This window comes from Diorhabda carinulata, chromosome 4 (assembly GCF_026250575.1).
Source record: "Diorhabda carinulata isolate Delta chromosome 4, icDioCari1.1, whole genome shotgun sequence".
Lineage (NCBI taxonomy): Eukaryota > Metazoa > Arthropoda > Insecta > Coleoptera > Chrysomelidae > Diorhabda > Diorhabda carinulata.
Genome location: NC_079463.1, coordinates 5,533,162 through 5,553,856, shown reverse-complemented (window position 1 = coordinate 5,553,856; position 20,695 = coordinate 5,533,162). Strand labels below are relative to the sequence as shown.

General features: G+C 31.1%; 3 protein-coding genes across 3 annotated transcripts; all 3 read left to right on the top strand.

Moving 5' to 3' along the window:
• Nucleotides 1–1,294: 1,294 nt before the first annotated feature.
• LOC130893424 (uncharacterized) lies at nucleotides 1,295–3,709 on the top strand. Its single transcript, XM_057799523.1, has 3 exons — nucleotides 1,295–1,448; nucleotides 2,126–2,231; nucleotides 3,429–3,709. Exons 1-3 carry the CDS (start codon nucleotides 1,354–1,356, stop codon nucleotides 3,648–3,650), a joined length of 423 nt encoding a protein of 140 aa, XP_057655506.1. The 5' UTR covers nucleotides 1,295–1,353; the 3' UTR covers nucleotides 3,651–3,709.
• Nucleotides 3,710–5,804: 2,095 nt separating this feature from the next.
• LOC130893423 (uncharacterized) lies at nucleotides 5,805–8,342 on the top strand. Its single transcript, XM_057799522.1, has 3 exons — nucleotides 5,805–5,908; nucleotides 6,868–6,973; nucleotides 8,067–8,342. Exons 1-3 carry the CDS (start codon nucleotides 5,814–5,816, stop codon nucleotides 8,295–8,297), a joined length of 432 nt encoding a protein of 143 aa, XP_057655505.1. The 5' UTR covers nucleotides 5,805–5,813; the 3' UTR covers nucleotides 8,298–8,342.
• A 4,492-nt stretch (nucleotides 8,343–12,834) lies between these two features.
• LOC130893422 (uncharacterized) lies at nucleotides 12,835–20,242 on the top strand. Its single transcript, XM_057799521.1, has 6 exons — nucleotides 12,835–12,939; nucleotides 14,685–14,887; nucleotides 15,367–15,608; nucleotides 16,689–16,846; nucleotides 18,045–18,223; nucleotides 19,866–20,242. Exons 1-6 carry the CDS (start codon nucleotides 12,931–12,933, stop codon nucleotides 20,161–20,163), a joined length of 1,089 nt encoding a protein of 362 aa, XP_057655504.1. The 5' UTR covers nucleotides 12,835–12,930; the 3' UTR covers nucleotides 20,164–20,242.
• The last annotated feature ends 453 nt before the right edge of the window (nucleotides 20,243–20,695 follow it).

Genomic DNA, 20,695 nt, shown 5'->3' with positions numbered 1-20,695 from the left:
ACCTTCATATATCAGTTATGAAAAGTAGTTATGTAAAAACTGTTCAAGTTTCAGATAATAATTTATTAATTACTGTAAAAACTGACAATTATTTCATTATTTCAACTGACAATCAACTCATCATTTTAATTAAATAGTATTTCTTACAATCATCAAACGAAAATTGTGGTGTAACGCAAATTTGGATGAATGATTAAATTCGTGTGGTACAGAATACAATATTCAAAATGACATTCGACATAATATTCAACATATATAATAATTAATGAATTACAGTACTACGGTTTTTGGGGAACACTTTTCGCATGGTTTAAGTCATACCTTACTAAGTGAAGTGTACGTTATTCGGTGCACGGAGTGTATTAGAAATCTAATTGTTCTGTTGAGTATTAAGTAAGACCTTAATTAGTCATAGAGTATAATTTAAGTAAGCTGTAAGCTACTGATTGATCTTAAGATTATATTGCAATTTCAAAAAAATATCCAATAAAGCTAATTGTTATTAAAAAATTACTTAAATAGCTTTCCATCAATTGACTACCTCTGAAACTCACGTCAAAGACCTTTATAAGCTGCATGTTAACTATAGTATCAAAAGGTGCTAAATCAAAAACCACTCATAAGAATTTTGATGTTTTCTTCACGTGCTATGACCGTTATAGATAGTTGGCCTCTATATTGATTAGCATTGCTTTATTTACTTCTGCGCGAAATAGCTAAGTTTTGAATTTCTCGAACCATTGAAGATTTTTCAACTTCCATGTTATGCATCGGCATATGCTTTTCCTATACATTATTTTGTCTTCCATTACCAAGTGAGGAAGAGTTTGCGCATCACATGACCAAAGTATTCTAATGTACGTTGCTTCATAGTATTGATTTTCTCTAGTTTTGTTCATGCGCCCAAGAACCTTTGTGTTTGTAACTCTATCTTTGGAATGCGGCAACAAACCAGCATGTCAAACGCTTCTAAATCTTTGAGCAGATTTGCTGCAAACGTCATTGCCTCTGCGTCACATAAGAGCACAAGAAAAACGTAGCAATGTTGTCTCCTTATTCTCACATTGAGATTAAGGTCATAACTGCTCAAGTTTTTGCTAAGTTTTATAAAATTTGCACTCTCTCTCTCTTTCTTTGGCTATGCTTGCTCGTATCTCAACGCTAGATTTTCTAAAAAAAAACCACTTGTTAACTATGATATTATAACATTCGAGATTAAAAATCATGAATCTCATTGAATCAAATCTTGAAAACATTCTATTTTCATGATATAATATTGATAAAGTGTGATAACGATTTATAAAAGTATAAATTGCAGTTGAATTCAACAGCAAATGAACGAAATTCTTTAACATGTACACCAAAATCGCTTTAGCAGCTTTACTTGTATGTGCTCTGTGCAGCAGAGCCTACGGTAATTTGATATACTGTGATAATCTCAAGGAACCGTAAGTATGATACATATATATCAATCCCTCCGATTCTTAACTTCTAGAGTTTTTTTATATTCTTATAAATAAATGATCTTGCCATTATATAAGGATTCCATCATCATCTATCAATTTGTTTCAATTAATATGGAATTAGAATAGTTAAACAAGACTACTTAAGATGGGGAAACCTTGTTGGCCCCATTTGCCTGGAAAGCTCATTTGAGAATAAAATTTACGTCAAATAATCATCCAAGTATTTTAGTAATCTTAAAGATCAAAAAAATTAAAAAAAAGTAAGATTCCGTCATAACGTTCCTTATATTAATTGTGATGCTGATTATATAGGACAAACATCCCAATATTTATGGAATAGATTTATAAGTCATCAATACGTTAAAAAATTGGACTATTTAACAAACCGTGAAAAAATATACATTTAATAATAAAAACTCAAAAATCCCTTTAACAGAGACAAATACAAAAAAAATAATATTCAGAAATGGCTCCAACACATTAAAATAGGAAGATCGAATTGATTGTATGTTTATATTTTGAAAAAAATTGTGCATAGGGTGAAACGTTAAAATTATTTTCTATAATCAATCAATCTTCAATGAAAAAACATAAAAATACTTTTCCAAACAAAATTTATGTCCAGTATCATTTAGATGTAAAGTTTAATTTTGTTTTAGTGGTGAGCTCGTTACTTGGATTTATGAAAATGTTCCAGAAGGTACTAACTTAACAGTAAGAGTACCTGAATATGAAGAAACAGAAACACCAGTTTCATGTATTATCGTAAGTTGAGTTTTCGATATATAATCAAAAGAAAAAGTCTCATCGATATTTATAAAATTGACCATTTAAAATTTGTAAGCACTTTGAACAGAATATAAAATCATAAATGGTGCTAAGAATATTCATGAATAAAAATAGTTTTTATGATTAATCATCTGATATTCATGATCTATTCCTAGTTTACCAATTTTCTTCAGGTTAAGCCAGTTATGATGTAACGATGGATTTTGAAGCAAGAATCGTCTCCCTCAAATTACATAGAAATTAGGGCTCAAGTGCTATTTTTTGAAGACATTTGTCCCCTTTTTAATTTAGTGTTTATAAGAACGATTTTGTCATAATTTCGATTCAATATTTATTTTTCTAGAGGAGTGGGTATTTTTTTTAATAGTGAGTATAATAAATTGGCAATAATTCAGAAACTAGACTCACAAATCCTTAAAAACTTACGTTGTGTACTGGAATTCCTATCTATTTCCTTGCCCGTCCTATTTTACGCCCCAGAAAGGACACTGAATATATGGTAATCGATTGGTATTTTTAAGTTCCAATATGTTATTCTATAACTAAAAACAAGCATGTCGACTTGTGGTCCCTTCTCTGTATATTCTAAAATAATAGTTTCAGCAGCCGCATCGTAAGTTGTCTAAAAAAAGAAAAAAAAACTAGTCCAGCTTACTACCTTTGTACTTTGAAATCAATGTCGTTGTCTCACCTGAAGCCGACTTACGTTTTCTTGTTTTCTAGTTTCAGCACAATATTTTTAACCGTTATTTTTGTTATTGAATTGGTTGACATATGTTTTAAACAAAATATTCCATATGGAAACTTTAGATTAAATTTTCTTGGACATCCATACTTGTATGAAGAATTGACCACCAGCAGACGTTATTTTCATGTATAGAATAACATAGGTACTGCAATTTCAGAAAAAGTGCTACTGTGCCATGTCCTTTAACAAGTGCCATTGATCATCTTCGATTTATTCAAGAAATTTCGGTCATGGCTTGAATGAAATATTTACGCTATTAAGTGGCATCTTCGGTCACTATTTGAGTTTGAAAACATAATAAAAAATAGAAGATGGACTGAACAACAACAATTCTGTATGCCTTGTCATAAAATTTGAGCCCTAGATATTAATCCTTGTTTAAAAACATTTTATCACTCTTTTTAAAAAACGTGATTCTATTTCAGTTCAAATCCTCTGCCCTTAATGTTGAAATAACAGACGGAGGTCTTGGTAAGAACTTTGTCGAATTGTACATCAGTCCAGTAGAGATGGTCGAGGACAATCAACTCCATCGTCGTGACGACGATCATCACCATCATGACGATGATCATCATCATCATGACGACGACGATGTTGATGACAAAATATACTATGAATTAAGCGTTTACAGACAAAAAGATCAGTGAAATAATGCATTAATTGAAATGTAATACGTTTTATGATAAATAAATAATATTTGTTGTTACTTTTGTTTCTATTGATATTTATCCTATTGTCATTGGATGGTTTGATTTGCATAGTGAACTGTATTTTATGTTTGCTGCTGTGATATGATATTATGATTGATTTATGTGGGTTAATTTTATGACTAAAAATGAACAAATATGATTTTGCACCTTTTAAATAACAGTATTTACCTCCCTAGCTGGAGACTCTTTCTCAGAAAGTGGTATTCAGCTTCAGTTAAAGTGTATAAATAACTGGTACTTAGATGGGATAAACAATTAATATTGAATTGGAAGCCACCAGCTTTCAACGAACGACGTTGAAAGTGAATGAACAATGAAAAAAGTTTGAACAACAAATAAATTTATTCAAAAAAGTTCGCATCAACTGTGTTTCCATAACGAATAGAAGCAGTTATAAATTAAATACAACTATATAATTATATTAAAGATAAGACAGGGACTTATCTATGGAAAGCCGGGATACTTGCAGCCCTCAACTGAGGTACCAGTGTTGTACCGGTTGAGTCCTTTGGGTGGTTGAACCTGGCAGAACTGCGGAAAAAAATTAAATGACGAAGGAAACGGGAACACAGACGGATATTACTTAGGAAAGAATGAGTAGGTAGAACAGATTTGATTAAAAAGTGGCCTATGCTCTAACATATAAAAAGGCTGAATTTATATTTTTTTAAAATATAACCAAACAGGAATCTATTCTCAAATAAATAGAAAATACGAATTTATATAAAAATATGGATACAAAATTTGCTTAAAATAAAAAGTAATTAATAAAGTTAACTGAAATGTTGTAAAGCAGTTGTTAAATTGCTACGGAATGTTCATGTTCAGGTAAATTCGGCAATCTTTCCTTGTAGAACTGTATCCGTAAAGGATCCTAAAGTCAATTCCTAACAGAAAACTCACATCTAAAATGTATAGGGCGGCATCTGATAGCATAAGTAAATTTTTTCCAGTAGGAACTACATAAGGTACTAAAGATTCATAGAACGTTTATTAACATTTCTTAAAATACTTAACCGGACGGTTTTCCCTGTCGACTTGCTATTAAGTAATATTTTCTAGGCTTCTCTCCTGCATAAACAAATTTATAATAGGCATAATGCCCATAACAATCTATAGCTTCGTCCACAAAAAAATGAATGTATTGATTTAATACAATCTTCTTGAGAGGTATATTTGCACAAATTATTGCCTCGCATAGATCAGCATCAAATTCTTGTTGTTCAAGCAATGAACGACGGGCTACTGTCTAACGGTAATTTATTTAAAAACATGCATCTTCTTGCATTTTGACTTGTATTCTTCTAAAATATTGTCCAGATAATGTTCGATGATCTCAAAAAAATAACTGACTGAATAGTATATTCCATAGCAGAAAAAGTGTACTTCAGTTTGATATAAAATATAATCAAAGACACATATAGATAGGCTGTTAATCAACTGCTCGTTGGCCTAACCGAACACAATCATCTAAAACGCCATATCCATATTCCAGGCATTGCGGAGGTGCAAGGAAGATAAAGGAAATTCAGATCGCGTAATCGGTGAATGCTCAGCACTCACACGTACGAGGTTCATCACAAGCCTTACAACTTGCCTATTGACGTTAACGGGTTTTTTGACTAGTTTCTAAAGAGACACTGGTCTTTGGTAGTCGTGGGGTACGATGGGGTTGTCATAAGGCCTAGTTGTGCTTTATATTGTTTGTATTAACAAAACAGAAATATCGCCTGGGAATAACTCTCGAAATTTGTATCAGTTATCTAGAAGTTGACATAAGTAGTGATTTACTGCATCACGATCCAACTTCAATATCTTCCTGAGTAAATGACTAGATTTGACAGGACAGAAAGAGCGAGATTAACAAACTTTACATTATGTTTGAGTATCTGATGATTGTTAGAAGCTAGATTTTATAAGAATATTTGTTAAAAATGATATGAGGTGTCTTTTTTAGATTCGAGATTAAATCTCATCATTGAATCAAATGTACTTGAAGACATTCTTTTCTTATGATATAATATTGATAAAATGTGATAACGATTTATAAATGTATAAATTGGAATTGGATTCAATAGAAATTCAATCAAATTCTTCAACATGTTCGCCAAAATCTCTTTAGCAGCTTTTCTTGTATGTGCTCTGTGTACCAGAGTCTACGGTAATTTAATAGACTGTGAAAACCTCAGGGCACCGTAAGTATGATACATATATCTATATCCTTCAAATTATTATCAAAACTTTTTATAGCGTAGAATACTTCTCCTTACTATTTTATAATTCTCTAAACATCTATCAAATTATTTCTATTAATATGAAATTAGAATATTTATAAGAGACATAATTAATTAAGATGGGGAGACCTTTTGATCTCATTTGCCTGGAAAGCCCTTGTGAGAACAAAAGTCAAGTCAAATAATCGTGTAAATATTTTAGTAATCTTGAATATAAAAAAAATTAAAAAATAGTAAGATTGCATTGTGATGTTCTTAATAGTAATTGTGATCTTGTTAACATAGGACAAACATCTCAATATATAAGAATTAGATTAATAATCATCAATACGTTCGATAAACTGATGTAACAAACCATAAAAAACATGAATTTAACTATAAAAATTCTCAAATAAAGACAATATACAGGTTCATGTACATAAAAATGGGAAATTCGAATTGAGAGTTGCTCATGTCATTTTGTGTATTTATATTTTGTTATAGATTGAACATAGATAAAAACGTGAAAATTATTCTCTATAAAAGCATCAATTATCAATCATAATCGCATAATTTTGAGATTAATTTATTCAAAAAGGTGAAAAATAGAGTCTATTTTTAATTAGAAAACCTGAAAAACCCTACTAACTTTTTCATAAACACTCATATCTTTCGAATCGAAGTTTATTTTAAATTTAATGTTGACTTTGACATGAGACGAAATTTTCAGGCTGGTGGCACTATATTTGGACTAATAGTTTGCCATATATAAAATCAATCGAGTGTAATCTACATATCTTATAGATTTTGTAAAAACAAATTTAACGACATTCGTTACGACTTCTAATTGGTCGAATTTCAATTTCAAAAACCAAAAAAAATAAGCAAAACTCAATATTTATGTGCAATATATTTGATTGTGAGGATTATTTTTGTTTTAGTGGTGAGCTCGTTACTTGGATTTATGAAAACGCTCCAGCAGATACTAATTTAACACTTAGAGTACCTGAATATGACGAAACAGAGACACCAATTTCATGTATTGTGGTAAGTTGAATTTTCGATATATAATCAAAAGAAAAAGGTCTCATCTATATTTATAAAATTGATCATTTAAATTTCAAAAGCACCTCAAACGTAATAAAAAATCATAAATTTGATAACAATCTTCATGAATATGAAAAACGAAAACTAAGTTTGATGAAATCAAGAGAAAAATTTATGAATTATCGTGGAACATTAATTATGTATTATTCGTTGCTAAGTCTCGATGTATTTCAAATAGAAATAGGGGTTCAAATGCTATTTGTTGAAGAGAGCTTTCGATTTCCTCTACAGTTTTTTTAATTCTGGAAAATACAAAATTGTATCGATCGAAAAATTTACCCAAACATCGAAGTGAATGTTGATAAGAACTATTTCATCTGTTTCCTCCATGCTTATTTAATTTTTTTTTTCGGTCTCATTTCAATAATTTAATATTTCACTACATCCTAAAAATCTGACTTTGTGTACTAGAATTTATTTCTATTTCTCGGAAAAGACTCGGCAATGAATATTATGGTGATCGATTGGTATTTTTGAGTTTTAATATGTTATTAAATAAAAAAAAAACGAATTCAGATCCAGATGTCTGTGTGTCTTGAATTATAGCCTTGATCCAACTTTACTTGAGACATCCACAAAGTCTTGATCCGTAGGTAATTGATGTTAAGACTATGGAATTCTGGAGAGTTATGGTCATATATTTGATACCATGCCATTCTCCAAACAAAATATTTCATATAAAAACCTTGGACTCGTATAGAGAATTGATAAAAAGCAGACATCTTCTATTTCAGAAAAAGCGGTACTAAGCAATGTCCTTTCACATATATCTCAACAGAAACTGCGATTGAATCATCTTCGACTTATTCAAAAAATTTGAGGGATTATTTGATTGAAATATTTGTTAGTTGCTATAACAAAATATAAGAAACAATGGAAGATAGGCTAAAATTTCCATCTAGAACGATTAGTATTTTCAGTAATAGTTCTAATATTCTGTACGTCATGTTACAAAATTTGATCCCTACATCTTAATCCTTGTTTGAAGACATTTTATTACTCTGTTTATTTAAAAAAAATGTTTCTATTTCAGTTCAAATCCTCTGCCTTTAATGTTGAAATAACAGATGGTGGTCTTGGTAAGAACTTTGTCGAATTGTACATCAGTCCAGTAGATAACGTCGATGATGATCATCGCCACCATGACGATGATCATGGTCATCATGACGACGACGATCGCCATCATCATGTCGACGACGACGACGACGACGATGACAAAATTTACTATCAGTTAAACGTTTTCAGACAACCAGATGATGAATAAATCATAATGTAAGACGTTTTATGATAAATAAATAACATTTGTTGTTACTTTTGTTTCCATTGATATTTATTCTTAAAATGATTGTACTAGAATATGAACAATTGTACAACGTACTGCTCGAAAATCAACATCAGATGATTTTTGATTTGTGTAGTTTTGTCTCAGCATGTTGTGTCACCAAGAACTTCCCTTGGGTTGTTATCTAGAATTTAGAACATGCTTTTTTTCGAACTGTTTAAACTTTCAACCAATAAAATATTTATCAAAACGGAAGGAAGAGAATAATCTTAAAAAGATTATAATTTTACTATAAGCTTTAAAGAATACACTAATGTAAGCAAGCTCGGGATAGCTTCTGCTCCAAGAATTAACGAGACGCAAATTGTTCTTCGTTGTTATGACGATTATCGGTCACTAATGAAGTGGTAAAGTAATAAATTATTTATAAAAAAATGACAAAGATGAGCTAAAAATAGTTGGAAATCTCTAATTGACTAACTAGAATATTCTACCCGCTTGAGTCGAAAAATATCACAAACGAGATTGTAATGATTGGCATGAGGACAACAATATTTTCTAGATGGAACAAATTTAGTCATTTCGACACGAATTTTTTCAAATACATATGCACGTTTTTAGAAATATTCAAAAACACCGACAAAATGCCCAAATATTTTAGCATAAAATCCGCTCTTTAATTTTATGTTTCAAATCTAAAAAAAGTACCGAATAGACCAGTAAGTTCACAAAAGAAAGTGCGGGAGTTGAAATTTGCTCTAGCCTTCTATTAGGAAGACTTTGTCCAAAAATTCTGGGAAAAAGTGAACCCCTAAGTTTGGTTTATATAAGACCATTCTCACATGGAATAACGATTTAAATAATTTTGTTTTCACAAGCTTCCTTTAAAAGTATTTTGAAAAAGTCATTTCGCAATGAAGTATTTTAAATAAAAAGACGACTGTAGATAAGTGTTTTACTGAATCAATTTCAAAAGCTGAACAATGGAAAGCTGCAGTCGCAGTCGCCAAAACATTAGATAAAACAAAAAATTTGATTGAAACAATGTTATTACATTCATTCAGGAAAGTTCACATGAAAAGAGTATTTATCAAAGTTTCTCTGTTTGAATGATAAGAATACAATTTACATTAGGTACGTGGCTTGAAGTATCTATAATTTATTTCAAATGTTTTGATCAGATAAAAGAGTTATGTAGAAATTTGATGATGATTCAGCTGCGTCGATATACAAATCGATTCTTTTCCAATCTAAAATAAAGCCAAGATTAAAATTTTATTAAAAATGATTGAAAAATAATCATTAAAACAATTTCTTGAATAGAGTCAACGATTTATAAAGCAATCATTTAAGAGAAACAATATGGCGGTCCTAGCTAACAACGAAGGCTTTACTACTTTAACTAATGCGTCAAAAATTAGTGGATAATTTTCATTAGAAATAAATTTTGAAACATTTTACTGTTTATCATTGAAATATGCGCCAATTACGTCGGTCGACGTAGAACGTAGTTTTTCTATGTACAAATTTATAACTAATAAAAGATAATCTATAAAAGTCGAATTTACAAAAACAGTAGTTATGAGTATATTTAATAGAACGTGATAATAACATGTGAATATCTTTAAAAAGATATAAATAATAGATAAGTAAAAACGACTTCATTCATTGATTTCTGTTGTTTCATTTACATTGCATATTTTGCATATATTGTTGCATATTTCACGATTTTGAATCATATTTTGCATATATATGCGCATTTTTCAAGTTACTAAGTTCCATCTTTATTGATTTTAGTAAAATCGACTATATTTCTGACATTTGACAGGTACGCACATGCACAAAGCGCCATTTAAAAAGTACTTTTAATAAACTAAGTGCCGTCTTTGATTACAGGAAGCCATTTTAGTTTTATTAAAATCGACTTTATGGTTCTTCTTTTTATAACCGATGGCTAGTTGCCTATATGACTCATGTGTTTTAGAAATGAAGACGAAACAAAATCGGTTTCAATACATGATCAAATTTCTAGTGTTTGTTCAATGGTTTTTCCTTTATATATGTCCAAAATCAAAGATATTTGTTTTTGCTACGAGGACATGAGGACAATATTGTGTTTTCAAAAGAAATCGTGTCTAATAACTCTCTAGTCGACTGTCATAATTTATTAAGTGAAAAAATAATAACCACCACTTAAAAAAAAATGAAATTTTAGGTTAGAAGTACCAGCAAGCAAGTAAAATCAATTTTATTCTGATAATTCCTTACTGATTAGTAAACTAAGCGCCTAAAATAAATCTTTTGCAAAATAGTAAATTTCATAGCAGTTATACAAGTCATTTCAATAATTCGTAATTTTGCCAAAATGTTTTGGATTTCTTTCGGAACCACGGTTGGTCTTATAGTAGGGGGTTGGTAATACATTTCGGCAAATCATTTCATACCGAGATAAAATCGTAACACAAATGGTATTCCACTAAAAATAACAGTTTTTATCGTCAGCTACTTCAGTAGTGGTACACTGGGAAATAAAGCATGTTAAAATTTCGAAATTGGGGTTTGAAAATGAGCAAAGTTAAATTAATGTTACCAAACTACACAAAAACCTTGGGCCTAGCTTAAACTCAGCACTGCTAGTATTTCAAGCCTTTACAGGATGTAATTTTAATCCAACTTTCAAAAACAAACCATGACATTTTCAAAAATTCAGAAAAATATTTCAAATCATTTACAGAAATATCAAATTTGAACGAATCGTGTAACATGGATGAACTCAAATAAAAATCTGTTTAGTAGTAGTAAAAAAATAATTTTTTCGTAGTTCTTACATCTCAAAAATAGATATATACAGCTATCAGTCAAATTATTCATAGTTTTATTAATGTTTACAAATTAATTAATTAATTAGGTCTTTTTTATCATTGATTGATCATTTTTAAATATTTTTTTTTCTGTGTATTCGATTCCGTTCTAAGAATTTTCGAATCTCTATAACTAAATTTGTTTTTTTCTATATTTCGTGGTTCGTTTATGCAGTTTTTTTTATCGTATTGATAACTTTTTAGTCAAATCTATACTGTATTGATCATATACTTTGAAATAATCTCAAGCTGCAAACGAATGGAATATATTGTTTAATAAAGTAGCTCATAATTTATCTATTAACACATAGAAAGAATTGACACAAATCATATCAAACATATTTTTTCGAATATTCTCGAAACTGCAAACTAAGATAGACATCGATAGAACAAGTTACAGGAAAAAGAAAAATCACCTGACGAACCTCTTTACAATATTTCCAAATATATTTTTCCATTTCAGTATTTTATCTATGCTAAACAATATAATACATTAAATACATCTGAAGTACACTTGATATTTAATACCTGAAAAAAATTATCAAGAAAAATATCTAATATTGTTTGTAAATAACAATTCAATGTCAAATTTTAGTTTGTTTAATTGAGGTATACAATTCAGGTGAAAAAACCATTACAACGATAATAATTTTTGTGCGCATTACTTCAAAAACATCTTTCAATTACTTCGTTCTTCAATCAGTATGTGGCAAATGCGTACTTTTGGTACTCCCGTAGCCATCTCTCTCTCCCCAACTTCAACCAGACACAGTGTCTAACTCCTCTTTTATTTGCATAGGCTTATTGTCTTTCAAAACCATCGCGATACTCACTTTTCCCCATCTTTATAAAAATCTTCACCACGACTCACTCATACGATTGTCAAATAGCAACTCAGCATCCAAAATGGCTGAAATTTTTGTGAGAATCTCCAACGTATTCACAAATATATTGAGAAGCTTCGATATCTTCTTGAACAAGAAGTACGAATTTTGATTTATATTCTACAATTCTTCTACTTTCATTAATTCAATATATTTTCAGTTATATACTATTAAAATTTCAGAATTAGCGCAGCTACAAATTTCTCTGATCGACATTTGCATATTTGAATCTATGTCGACTCTATTATATGTGTTGAGTATATTCAGCACGGACTAGAAAGTTCTTAGATTCTTATTTATTATATTCAGTGCCAAGTTCACTGAAATATGCCGAAAGTACATTCACTATAAACTATAACTTAATGATACTGCTACATCAATCTTAACAATCTTGTATTAACCTCTATCTATGCTTGATAATAAATTTTTTAAGCGATAAATTTTGTATTGTAACATTAGCTATTTGCCTTAGTTCTAGAGGTAACCATCATAATCCATTTCTATCTTTTCAGTACAAAATATTATGTACAATAATTGAGTATTAATTTGAACTTGTAACTTCTAGGATTTGTCGAAGGTAATACCTGACCAATTGGGATTAAACAAAATGGTCAAATTTCTCTTCCCCATTCAACAACGATATAAATTCAATTCAATCACGTTTCCAGTACATTTGAAATTCATTAAATCTTCTAATATACAATCTATTCAGCTTGATTAGTCTCAACTTTCCGCAAAACAAAACGTATCAACTCTATTTTAATTATTGTGACAAATTACTGTTGACAGGGGACTTTTCAATGACTTCGCGTTCTATAAACAAATCAAAAATTTCTACAAAATTCAAGTGCTGTCGTTTTAGTTGTAGCAATGGTTAAGGTGAGCAATATTAGAAACATATCCTCCTGTTAATAATGATAAACCTCGTATTAAATATAATCGATATTAATATTTATCCATTAACACGTTGTATAGCACCATTGAAAAGACATAATTTTTTGAAAAATATGATGTTTTATTTATAACTAAAGATATATATAAGCAAATTTATAAACAAACTGATGTTCTAGATGTGGAGCTCTCGTAGTTTTGCGCATTCAATTCTGTAATTATTTCCTAGCTAGTTTGGTTTAGTCTTTAGTCCTTTAGGACTTGATACGAACATCTTCGCTAGCTTTTTTCACGAATAATACTCAATTTTTCCACGAATGATACTCAATTATTATTTTCGTGAACACTCACATTTTATTTAGGGCCTTGTTATGAATCTCTTATATCCATGTAGATCACAAATTGAATAAAACAATCAAATTTTCTCCTATAACGTGTTATTAACTGTTCCTGAAAGTATTTTCTGTTTGAAGGTCATCTTAGACACCTTCCTTGGTAAATGTTTTACCCAAAGAAATCTATCTATGAGAGAAGTTAATTTCAGTGACAATACTTTTTGCATTTAAGATTGTGGAATCGTTTTGGATTTTTACTCGCTCTGCATCTATACCTAAAAGATATTTTGTGAATGACTTTGCATCTCAATGATCAATTCTCCGAAATAAGTGGCCTCTTCCCAAAGGAAGTTATTTTCTTAAGAGTATTTCGAGGTACCTAAACCCTTTACAGAAACGGAAAATACATTCACAAAGTAAATATTCTGCTGGCTTGCTCGCAGAATCTGCAGTTGTCGTCATCTGCCCTATCAGCCTAATTTGACGAGGCACTGACCTGTCAGAGAACCAACCATTTTAATGTCTTTTCTGGACATCTCGAGAATCTCTTTTTCGACTGATATGGTTATGAATCTTTTGGATTGGAATAGACTTGGAGTGGTTATCCAGCTGGACTCTTCTTAAGTCATATGTTCACTTAGTTGTTAATAGGACACAGTATTGCTCTGATTCAAGTTGAAAAGTCGTAGTATTTTTTTAGCAAGTCTTCTTCTTCATTGCTCGGTTTTAAACCATCTGATTAGCATAGAGATGCGTTTCGAGGAACTTACGGAACTATGATTAGCAATCATTTATTACCATTTTGAATGCGATGTCTATGTAAATCATGCTATTCATTTGGTACATTTGCCCATGCTTTCTAGCTTTATCAATTATAAAATCTTTAGATGACTTATGAAATTCCCAGACATTAATTTTTCTGTTTCTAATAGTTTTTTCTATGTTTTTAACTAAGCAACTTAGGGCATTTGTAGTGGACTCGCCTTTTTGATAACGGAACCATATTGTATGAAGTTGCCTTCTTGTAGTCCTTCTTCGTAGTCCTTATGAAAAAAGAAGGCTGATCGGACGGTGAAGTTTTAATCGATATTCTGGTCTCCTGTCTGATTTTCGTACAACTCTACTTTCTCATCTGTCCATATTTTGGATATGTAATCTAGAATTGGCTAGCTTTGAAAAACTTTTGAAGATGTTGTTCCATCACTTGCAATCCTCTTTATACATGGCCCTAAAAAATGTTGTCTTTGTCAGGTAATTTGTAAAGTTTGAAGCTCTAAATAATTCACTTGATTGATAGAACTTCTCCCTCTCTTTCCCCTCTATAATAATTATCGGAAGAAAAGTGAAGAAATGTTAAAAAGCAAGAATCTCTACCTATTTCATTATTTTGTATTGTAGATGATACCATTTTGTGCCGCAAGGTCTACAGGACCTAGTTACAATGTAGGAATAAATATACAACAAATGATGAGTTCTATGAAATTTCAACGGTGTACAAAAAGACAGTATCCTGCTTTAACTTACAATATGAGATCATCAATCGTAACATTTGATGGAGCACCTCTGTCGAGACTGACATCAGCGATAAATGCTCGGGCTCGGTAAGACTGAAAATTTGTGTTCTTAAACTGTTTTTAAATGTATCAAAATCAATATTTACTACAAAATAAACAAGGTAACGTTTGAAATTGCTGACATGGATCGCGTGAAACGTACTGAAGAATCTGTATAAATACCCATAAGTAACATAATCCATAAAAACTCCACGCGTGAGACGGTAAAAAAATGCCAGAAAGTGGATATGCAAAAAGGTTTGTTGAGGAAGGTGAAAGAGGTGAAAGAAACAGAGGGAGGCAACAGTGTTTAACGATATTAGAACCAAATTGGATTGCAAAGTTGAAAATCGCAACCTTTGAAGAAGAATTTTGAGTTGTGAATTGTGAGGATAGAAAAATAAGTCATGGATACTTGAAGTTTTTGATATTATTATTTTAAATTTCAGAACGGAAAATTGTATTTTGCTTTAATTGAAATAGCTCCATATTTTACAATCGTGATATTGAAAAAATGTCATTTTCAGGCATATCAAACGACAAAGGAAACGTCAATATCACATCGGATTCAAAATGCCAAGAATTACTGCAGATATGAATTCTACTAACGAAGTTACACCACAATGTAATCATGAGTCGCAGCTTGGTTCGTCAGTAAACGAGCACTCCGAGCCTCATTTAAATAGAAATCTGCAATTCTTGTACCGAAGCGTCCGACATATTCGTCAGGAATCACCGATGGAACAAGATTCTGTTGATCAGCTGGGTGGTAGATAATCTCAATTTTTCAAATCAATAGAAAAAGTTACATTAATTTAGCTTGTAACCATGTATTATAAGCAAGTGATGTGAAACTCGGTCTAACCGTTCTTTGGAGGAAAGTCAACCACACAGATATTGAATTACATCTTTGACATCTTTGAAAACCATCACGTCGATCGGTTGTTTCACATCAAAAATTTATCTAAGACAACGACAAGCCTTGTAGTTCGAATAAGATGTAATTCAATATTCCTTTCGCGAAATTTTCTGCGAATATATATATACAAGATGTGTCGAGTGAAATTTGCACCTCAATACGTTCAAAATGGAAAAAATGACAGGAGATGTTGAGTATCACATTCTTTTGAAGGTTTTCTCAATATCTATGAAACACTGTTCGTTTTTATTTTCATTTTAAACGATTCTCTTCTGATATAACTAGTTAGATTATGGTTAAAGAAAACTGTATATCAAAAAAATAATCTAATTTCAATGAGGATGAAGAATTACCATTTGATACAACCTCTACGTTTGGTGTTCATGAAGCTTTACATAATCTGCCAGTGTTTGGGTTAGTACATGATCCATCAGTTCGAGTGCATGTCATCTGTGAATAAAAAGTGACTCCATAATGTTTGTGGGGATGAGGATTTTACCTCAGTTGATTTCATCTGCCCAATGGTATACTTGAGTTGGAAGAATTCTATTTATGAACCGATTCCTTCGATCGATTCCTTCACATTCAGATAATGATTAACATAATTGATAGAAATATATGCTTTTTGTATACTGAGCTCAGTATGGTGCCTCAGTCAGTATTTTTTATTTCTTTAAATCATCATCAAGAGCATACGTGAAATTTGTATTAACTGTTGAAGCTCGAGTGAATAGGAACGCTTCCAAAATTTATCATAGAGCAATATTGGTATTTTTATTTTAAAGGCATCACTATCTAAACGCTCCTCACATAGAGTAGTTGAAAGTATTGGTTGAGTATGAATACCATCAACGGTTCCAAGATCTATCGATTAATTGAAATCTATTGATTCATTTAAAAATTAAAATGTAAGCTACACTTTTTCAACAGGTTCGTCCATTGATGTTCGACATATTGATAGTGGAGTTAATCTTTCGAGGTGCAAAAAAAGAATTTGTATTCCCAAATCAGAATTGGAAGTACTATTTGCTTCCCAAGAGTTTGAAAATTTTGATATGATGAGTGAGTCTGAAGTTTCTATAGTTCAGGTTAGTGTAAAATATAGAAAAAGTACCATAAGGACCCAATAATAACCGAAATAATATAGCCGTGAACTTCTATAGTACGTATTGCTTGTTTGTTCTGTTCGAAGGTAGGTATTTTTTTAACGATACTTCTTGTTACTTATTTTATAATGTCAAGTTCAAAGGTATAACGTGCAGCTGAAAAATTTTGTTTCCTACTTGGTAAAAACGTTATCGAAACTGTATTGATAATGAAAGATAACTAAAAATAGTGAAGCTCTATTCAGATGCTTTTTACAGAAAAAATTGGAATTAAGTAAATTGCTACGAAGTTTGCTCCTCGGGCAGTGACAGGCAAACAACAATAACATAGATTTGGAACATTTGGAATCTGATCCAGATGTTATGTTAAAGATCACTATTAGATACGAGTCATAGTGCTATGTTTAAGAACTAGAATGAAAGCAATAGTCTATGGAAGACGACATCGTCATCCCGTCCAAAAAAGTCAAACATCAAAATAATACCGATTTGACTTTTGGGATGTCAAGGACGTAGTTCATGCAGAATTTTTCAAATCTATTATTTTGGAGGTTTAGGAAAAAAAGTCAGTCAGTTCCACTACTTAATATTGTGAGTAAATTTTATCAGTGAAGTCAAATATTCCTAGATAACAGCTAGGCGTGGATCTTGGTGCTGTAAACTTTCTTCGCCTATCACATTCCGCTGCCTCAAGGGTCAGGCCCTTTCCCCACCCACGTCAAACATCAACCTGGCGGGGCAATCTTCGCTAAATTCAAACTGTACGCAATCTTCGTGACAAAGTATTTTTTCACCGACCGTTATGCTACGAAACTATATAATAACCCGTTGACACATTATTTCTGAAATTACTGCCGCATTTGATGTCTCATTATGCTCAAAGCGCATATTATTATTATTAGTTCATTCCCATTCAGGTAATTTCGCTAAGAAATATCACAGAAGTATATTGTCATGATGGAATCGTGGTTTTAATTTGTATCCTTGTAACTCTCTAAGCAAAAACTTAACGATATTCTTTATTTTCTTCCGTCAACTAGATCAAATGAAATAAATATTGTTGGATTTCATGTAAAAAAAAAGGATATTGATTCCTTAAAAAATTTCAGTAAAATTTATTCAAATGAAACTTGTGATATCATATGTATAAACGTATTTTTTTATTCTATTGTGTTTTCAGTGGATAAAAAATGGGGATAATAAATTGAAGGAAGGGAAGGAAAAACTACTGAAGCATACCAATTATGAAGGAGACAACTTGTATCAGCAATTGCGAGGTGATAGTATTCTTCAAGGAAAAGAAAATAAACTGAAAGAGGTCTTAATGCAACTTCACAATGACTTTGAAAAACTCACTAAGTAAATGAAATTTTATTTAAGAATCCATATCTACTTAATAGGATAGGTTAAAAAAACTATCTGATACCGTGTCTACTAGTGCTATTGAGAATTCGGTTGCTAGGCATCTTTTTACCAAATATGAGCTTCTAATTTCAATGAGAATTTTCTCCAAATTACAGTTTTCTATTCTCTTTTGTCAGTCCAATAGGAAATGATTTATATCACTTTAATAATTCATAACATACCGTTCTATAGTTTCCCGCGTTATTTATCAACCCAACTATTTGAAAGAAATTAATGACTAGAGTTCAAAAATTTAATTTTTGCTCAGTAATAAACAAATTTCCATTATGCAATGGATAATACAAATTTCATAAAAAAATTAGTTGCTCTACACAAAATATTCTCATGTTTTTTATTGAATCAATATTTTCATCATCAAACATTGATGTGAACTAATACGAAGGACATTCTGTATATTTTAAAATCCTACAGGAGTTGAATCTAGCAGCACTTAAGTTTAATTATCATCACCATCCTGTAATGATGATCAAGTCGATCCTGTTATTGAAAAAATACATTATTACAAAGATCCAAGGAATGATTAACATCTAATATCTGTACTAGTTTCAAAAAACTTAGATGATCACTCTCAATATTTTCTATCTTGCAATTGCAAGATATTTTAGAACAAAAACCAGGGTTCATGCTCCTTCTTGCAAAATTCGTTAGAAGTATTCTCATCAGCTGCTTCCTAAGTGGCAGTGGCTTCTAAGAAGGTTTAGTTTTGATGTCGTTCAAATAGTTTTTGCTTCTAGCGGTATTAACGTCTACTTTCAATTTCATTCATTCCTTCTTACTGACAGAATCAGCATCAATTACTAGTAGAAATATTCTCACCAATCGCTTCCTCCAGTGGCTTCTAAGGAAGACATTGAGGAGGATGGGTTGTTTTTGCTTTAGCTCAAATAATTTTTTAATAGAATTAAAGTCTACTGGCATTTTCATTTCTATGTAACCGGGAACCCAAATTAAGTGAAAGCTATTATTTCTCTAAGGAAGACATTGAAAATATATAATTTGTTTCAGTTGTAGTTGAAATATATTTTGGATCTGGCGGCATCTTAATTTCTGTGTGATATTGAGCTCAGATTAAGTTGAGGCTATTATTTCCGATCTAATCCAACTCTTCGCAGAATCTGCATCAATTATTGCTAGAAGTATTCTAAGTAGTTGCTTCCTTAGGTGTTAGTGGCTTTATTGATATGTGGCTTGGTTTTGGTGCGGTTTAAATATTTTTTAAATATAGCGCTATCAAAAACTATTCGCATATTCATTATTTTGAGACGGAAACCCAGATTAACTAGAAGTCATTATGTCTTATCTTATCCAACTCCTCCTCGCAGAATCTGCATAAATAACTGCTAGAAGTTTTCTTATTAGTTGCTTCCTCGGGTAGCAGTGACCTCTATAGAAGAAATAGAAGAAAATGATAAAGTGTAGCTCTTGAATCCAGCAGTATCAAAGTCTCTCAGCTTTGAATCGATGACATAGGAGTAGTTTGATACTTGTTTGACTATTAGAACTAACCTTTTCTAAATTTCGCGTTTAGGTACTGTTAAATATGTCTAAATTTTAACTTTTTTCTAATAATTTTCAGAATACACTCTGAATTATCTCACAAAATGCAGAATAAAGAAATGATGGCAGGGGGAGACAACGAAGGAATGTCGAAGACACTTTGCGATGTGGAAAAAGAATTGTCGAAAAAAGAAGATCAGATTATCATGTTCATCACTTTGTGTAATGAAGTTATTTCTCTTAAACAAAGGATCAAGTATTTAGATTGCGTGGAACAAAACTACATAGAGAATCCGAAATGTGGTCAAAGTAGTTCAGCTTTTGTTACGCTGAGTCGTTGTTCTTCTTTCAATGAATACTGCAAAAGCAATAGATGATAGAATCATATATATTTTTTAAATTGTTGGTTCCAAAATGAATGTAGGTAGTTTAATCAAATTATACTTGAATTTGGGATAATATTATCACTTGTTTGATTTTTTCTTGACCGTTGACTCACCGTTATCAAATCACTTACCTCTTCTCTCTCATCTTTATTTTGAAAATTTTGTCTACATTATCCTTCTGTCGATTACAACGAACTGCATCCCGAAATTGTTATTATTAGTAATGAAATGAATGGTGTTTGAAAAACAGATATGAAATCAATTTATGCGGCTGCCCTTTTATACGGTCAAAATTTAAAAATACAATAGAAGGAAATGTAAATTTTCGAAAAATTAAGGGAGCATGTAATGGAGCAGAAAGTTTTCTACAATGTCCAGATAAGCTTGCAAGCTATAGCTGATGTTTTTAGAAAATTAAGGAAAATGATTGAAAAACTGAAAATTTTTCTATTAGGGACATGATATCCCGTCTCCGTGGTTTTCCTAGCATCCCCGGAATAATTGACGTATTAATTCATTCTTA

What these genes read in the sequence shown, in the direction of transcription:
- LOC130893424 (XM_057799523.1), top strand. Translation starts at nt 1,354, where the DNA reads ATGTACACCAAAATCGCTTTAGCAGCTTTACTTGTATGTGCTCTGTGC. An exon ending in TGTGATAATCTCAAGGAACC is followed by an intron (nt 1,449 to 2,125) that starts GTAAGTATGATA and finishes ATTTTGTTTTAG; the next exon opens with TGGTGAGCTCGTTACTTGGA. An exon ending in CACCAGTTTCATGTATTATC is followed by an intron (nt 2,232 to 3,428) that starts GTAAGTTGAGTT and finishes ATTCTATTTCAG; the next exon opens with TTCAAATCCTCTGCCCTTAA.
- LOC130893423 (XM_057799522.1), top strand. Translation starts at nt 5,814, where the DNA reads ATGTTCGCCAAAATCTCTTTAGCAGCTTTTCTTGTATGTGCTCTGTGT. An exon ending in TGTGAAAACCTCAGGGCACC is followed by an intron (nt 5,909 to 6,867) that starts GTAAGTATGATA and finishes TTTTTGTTTTAG; the next exon opens with TGGTGAGCTCGTTACTTGGA. An exon ending in CACCAATTTCATGTATTGTG is followed by an intron (nt 6,974 to 8,066) that starts GTAAGTTGAATT and finishes TTTCTATTTCAG; the next exon opens with TTCAAATCCTCTGCCTTTAA.
- LOC130893422 (XM_057799521.1), top strand. An exon ending in GCGATAAATGCTCGGGCTCG is followed by an intron (nt 14,888 to 15,366) that starts GTAAGACTGAAA and finishes TGTCATTTTCAG; the next exon opens with GCATATCAAACGACAAAGGA. An exon ending in TTCTGTTGATCAGCTGGGTG is followed by an intron (nt 15,609 to 16,688) that starts GTAGATAATCTC and finishes CTTTTTCAACAG; the next exon opens with GTTCGTCCATTGATGTTCGA.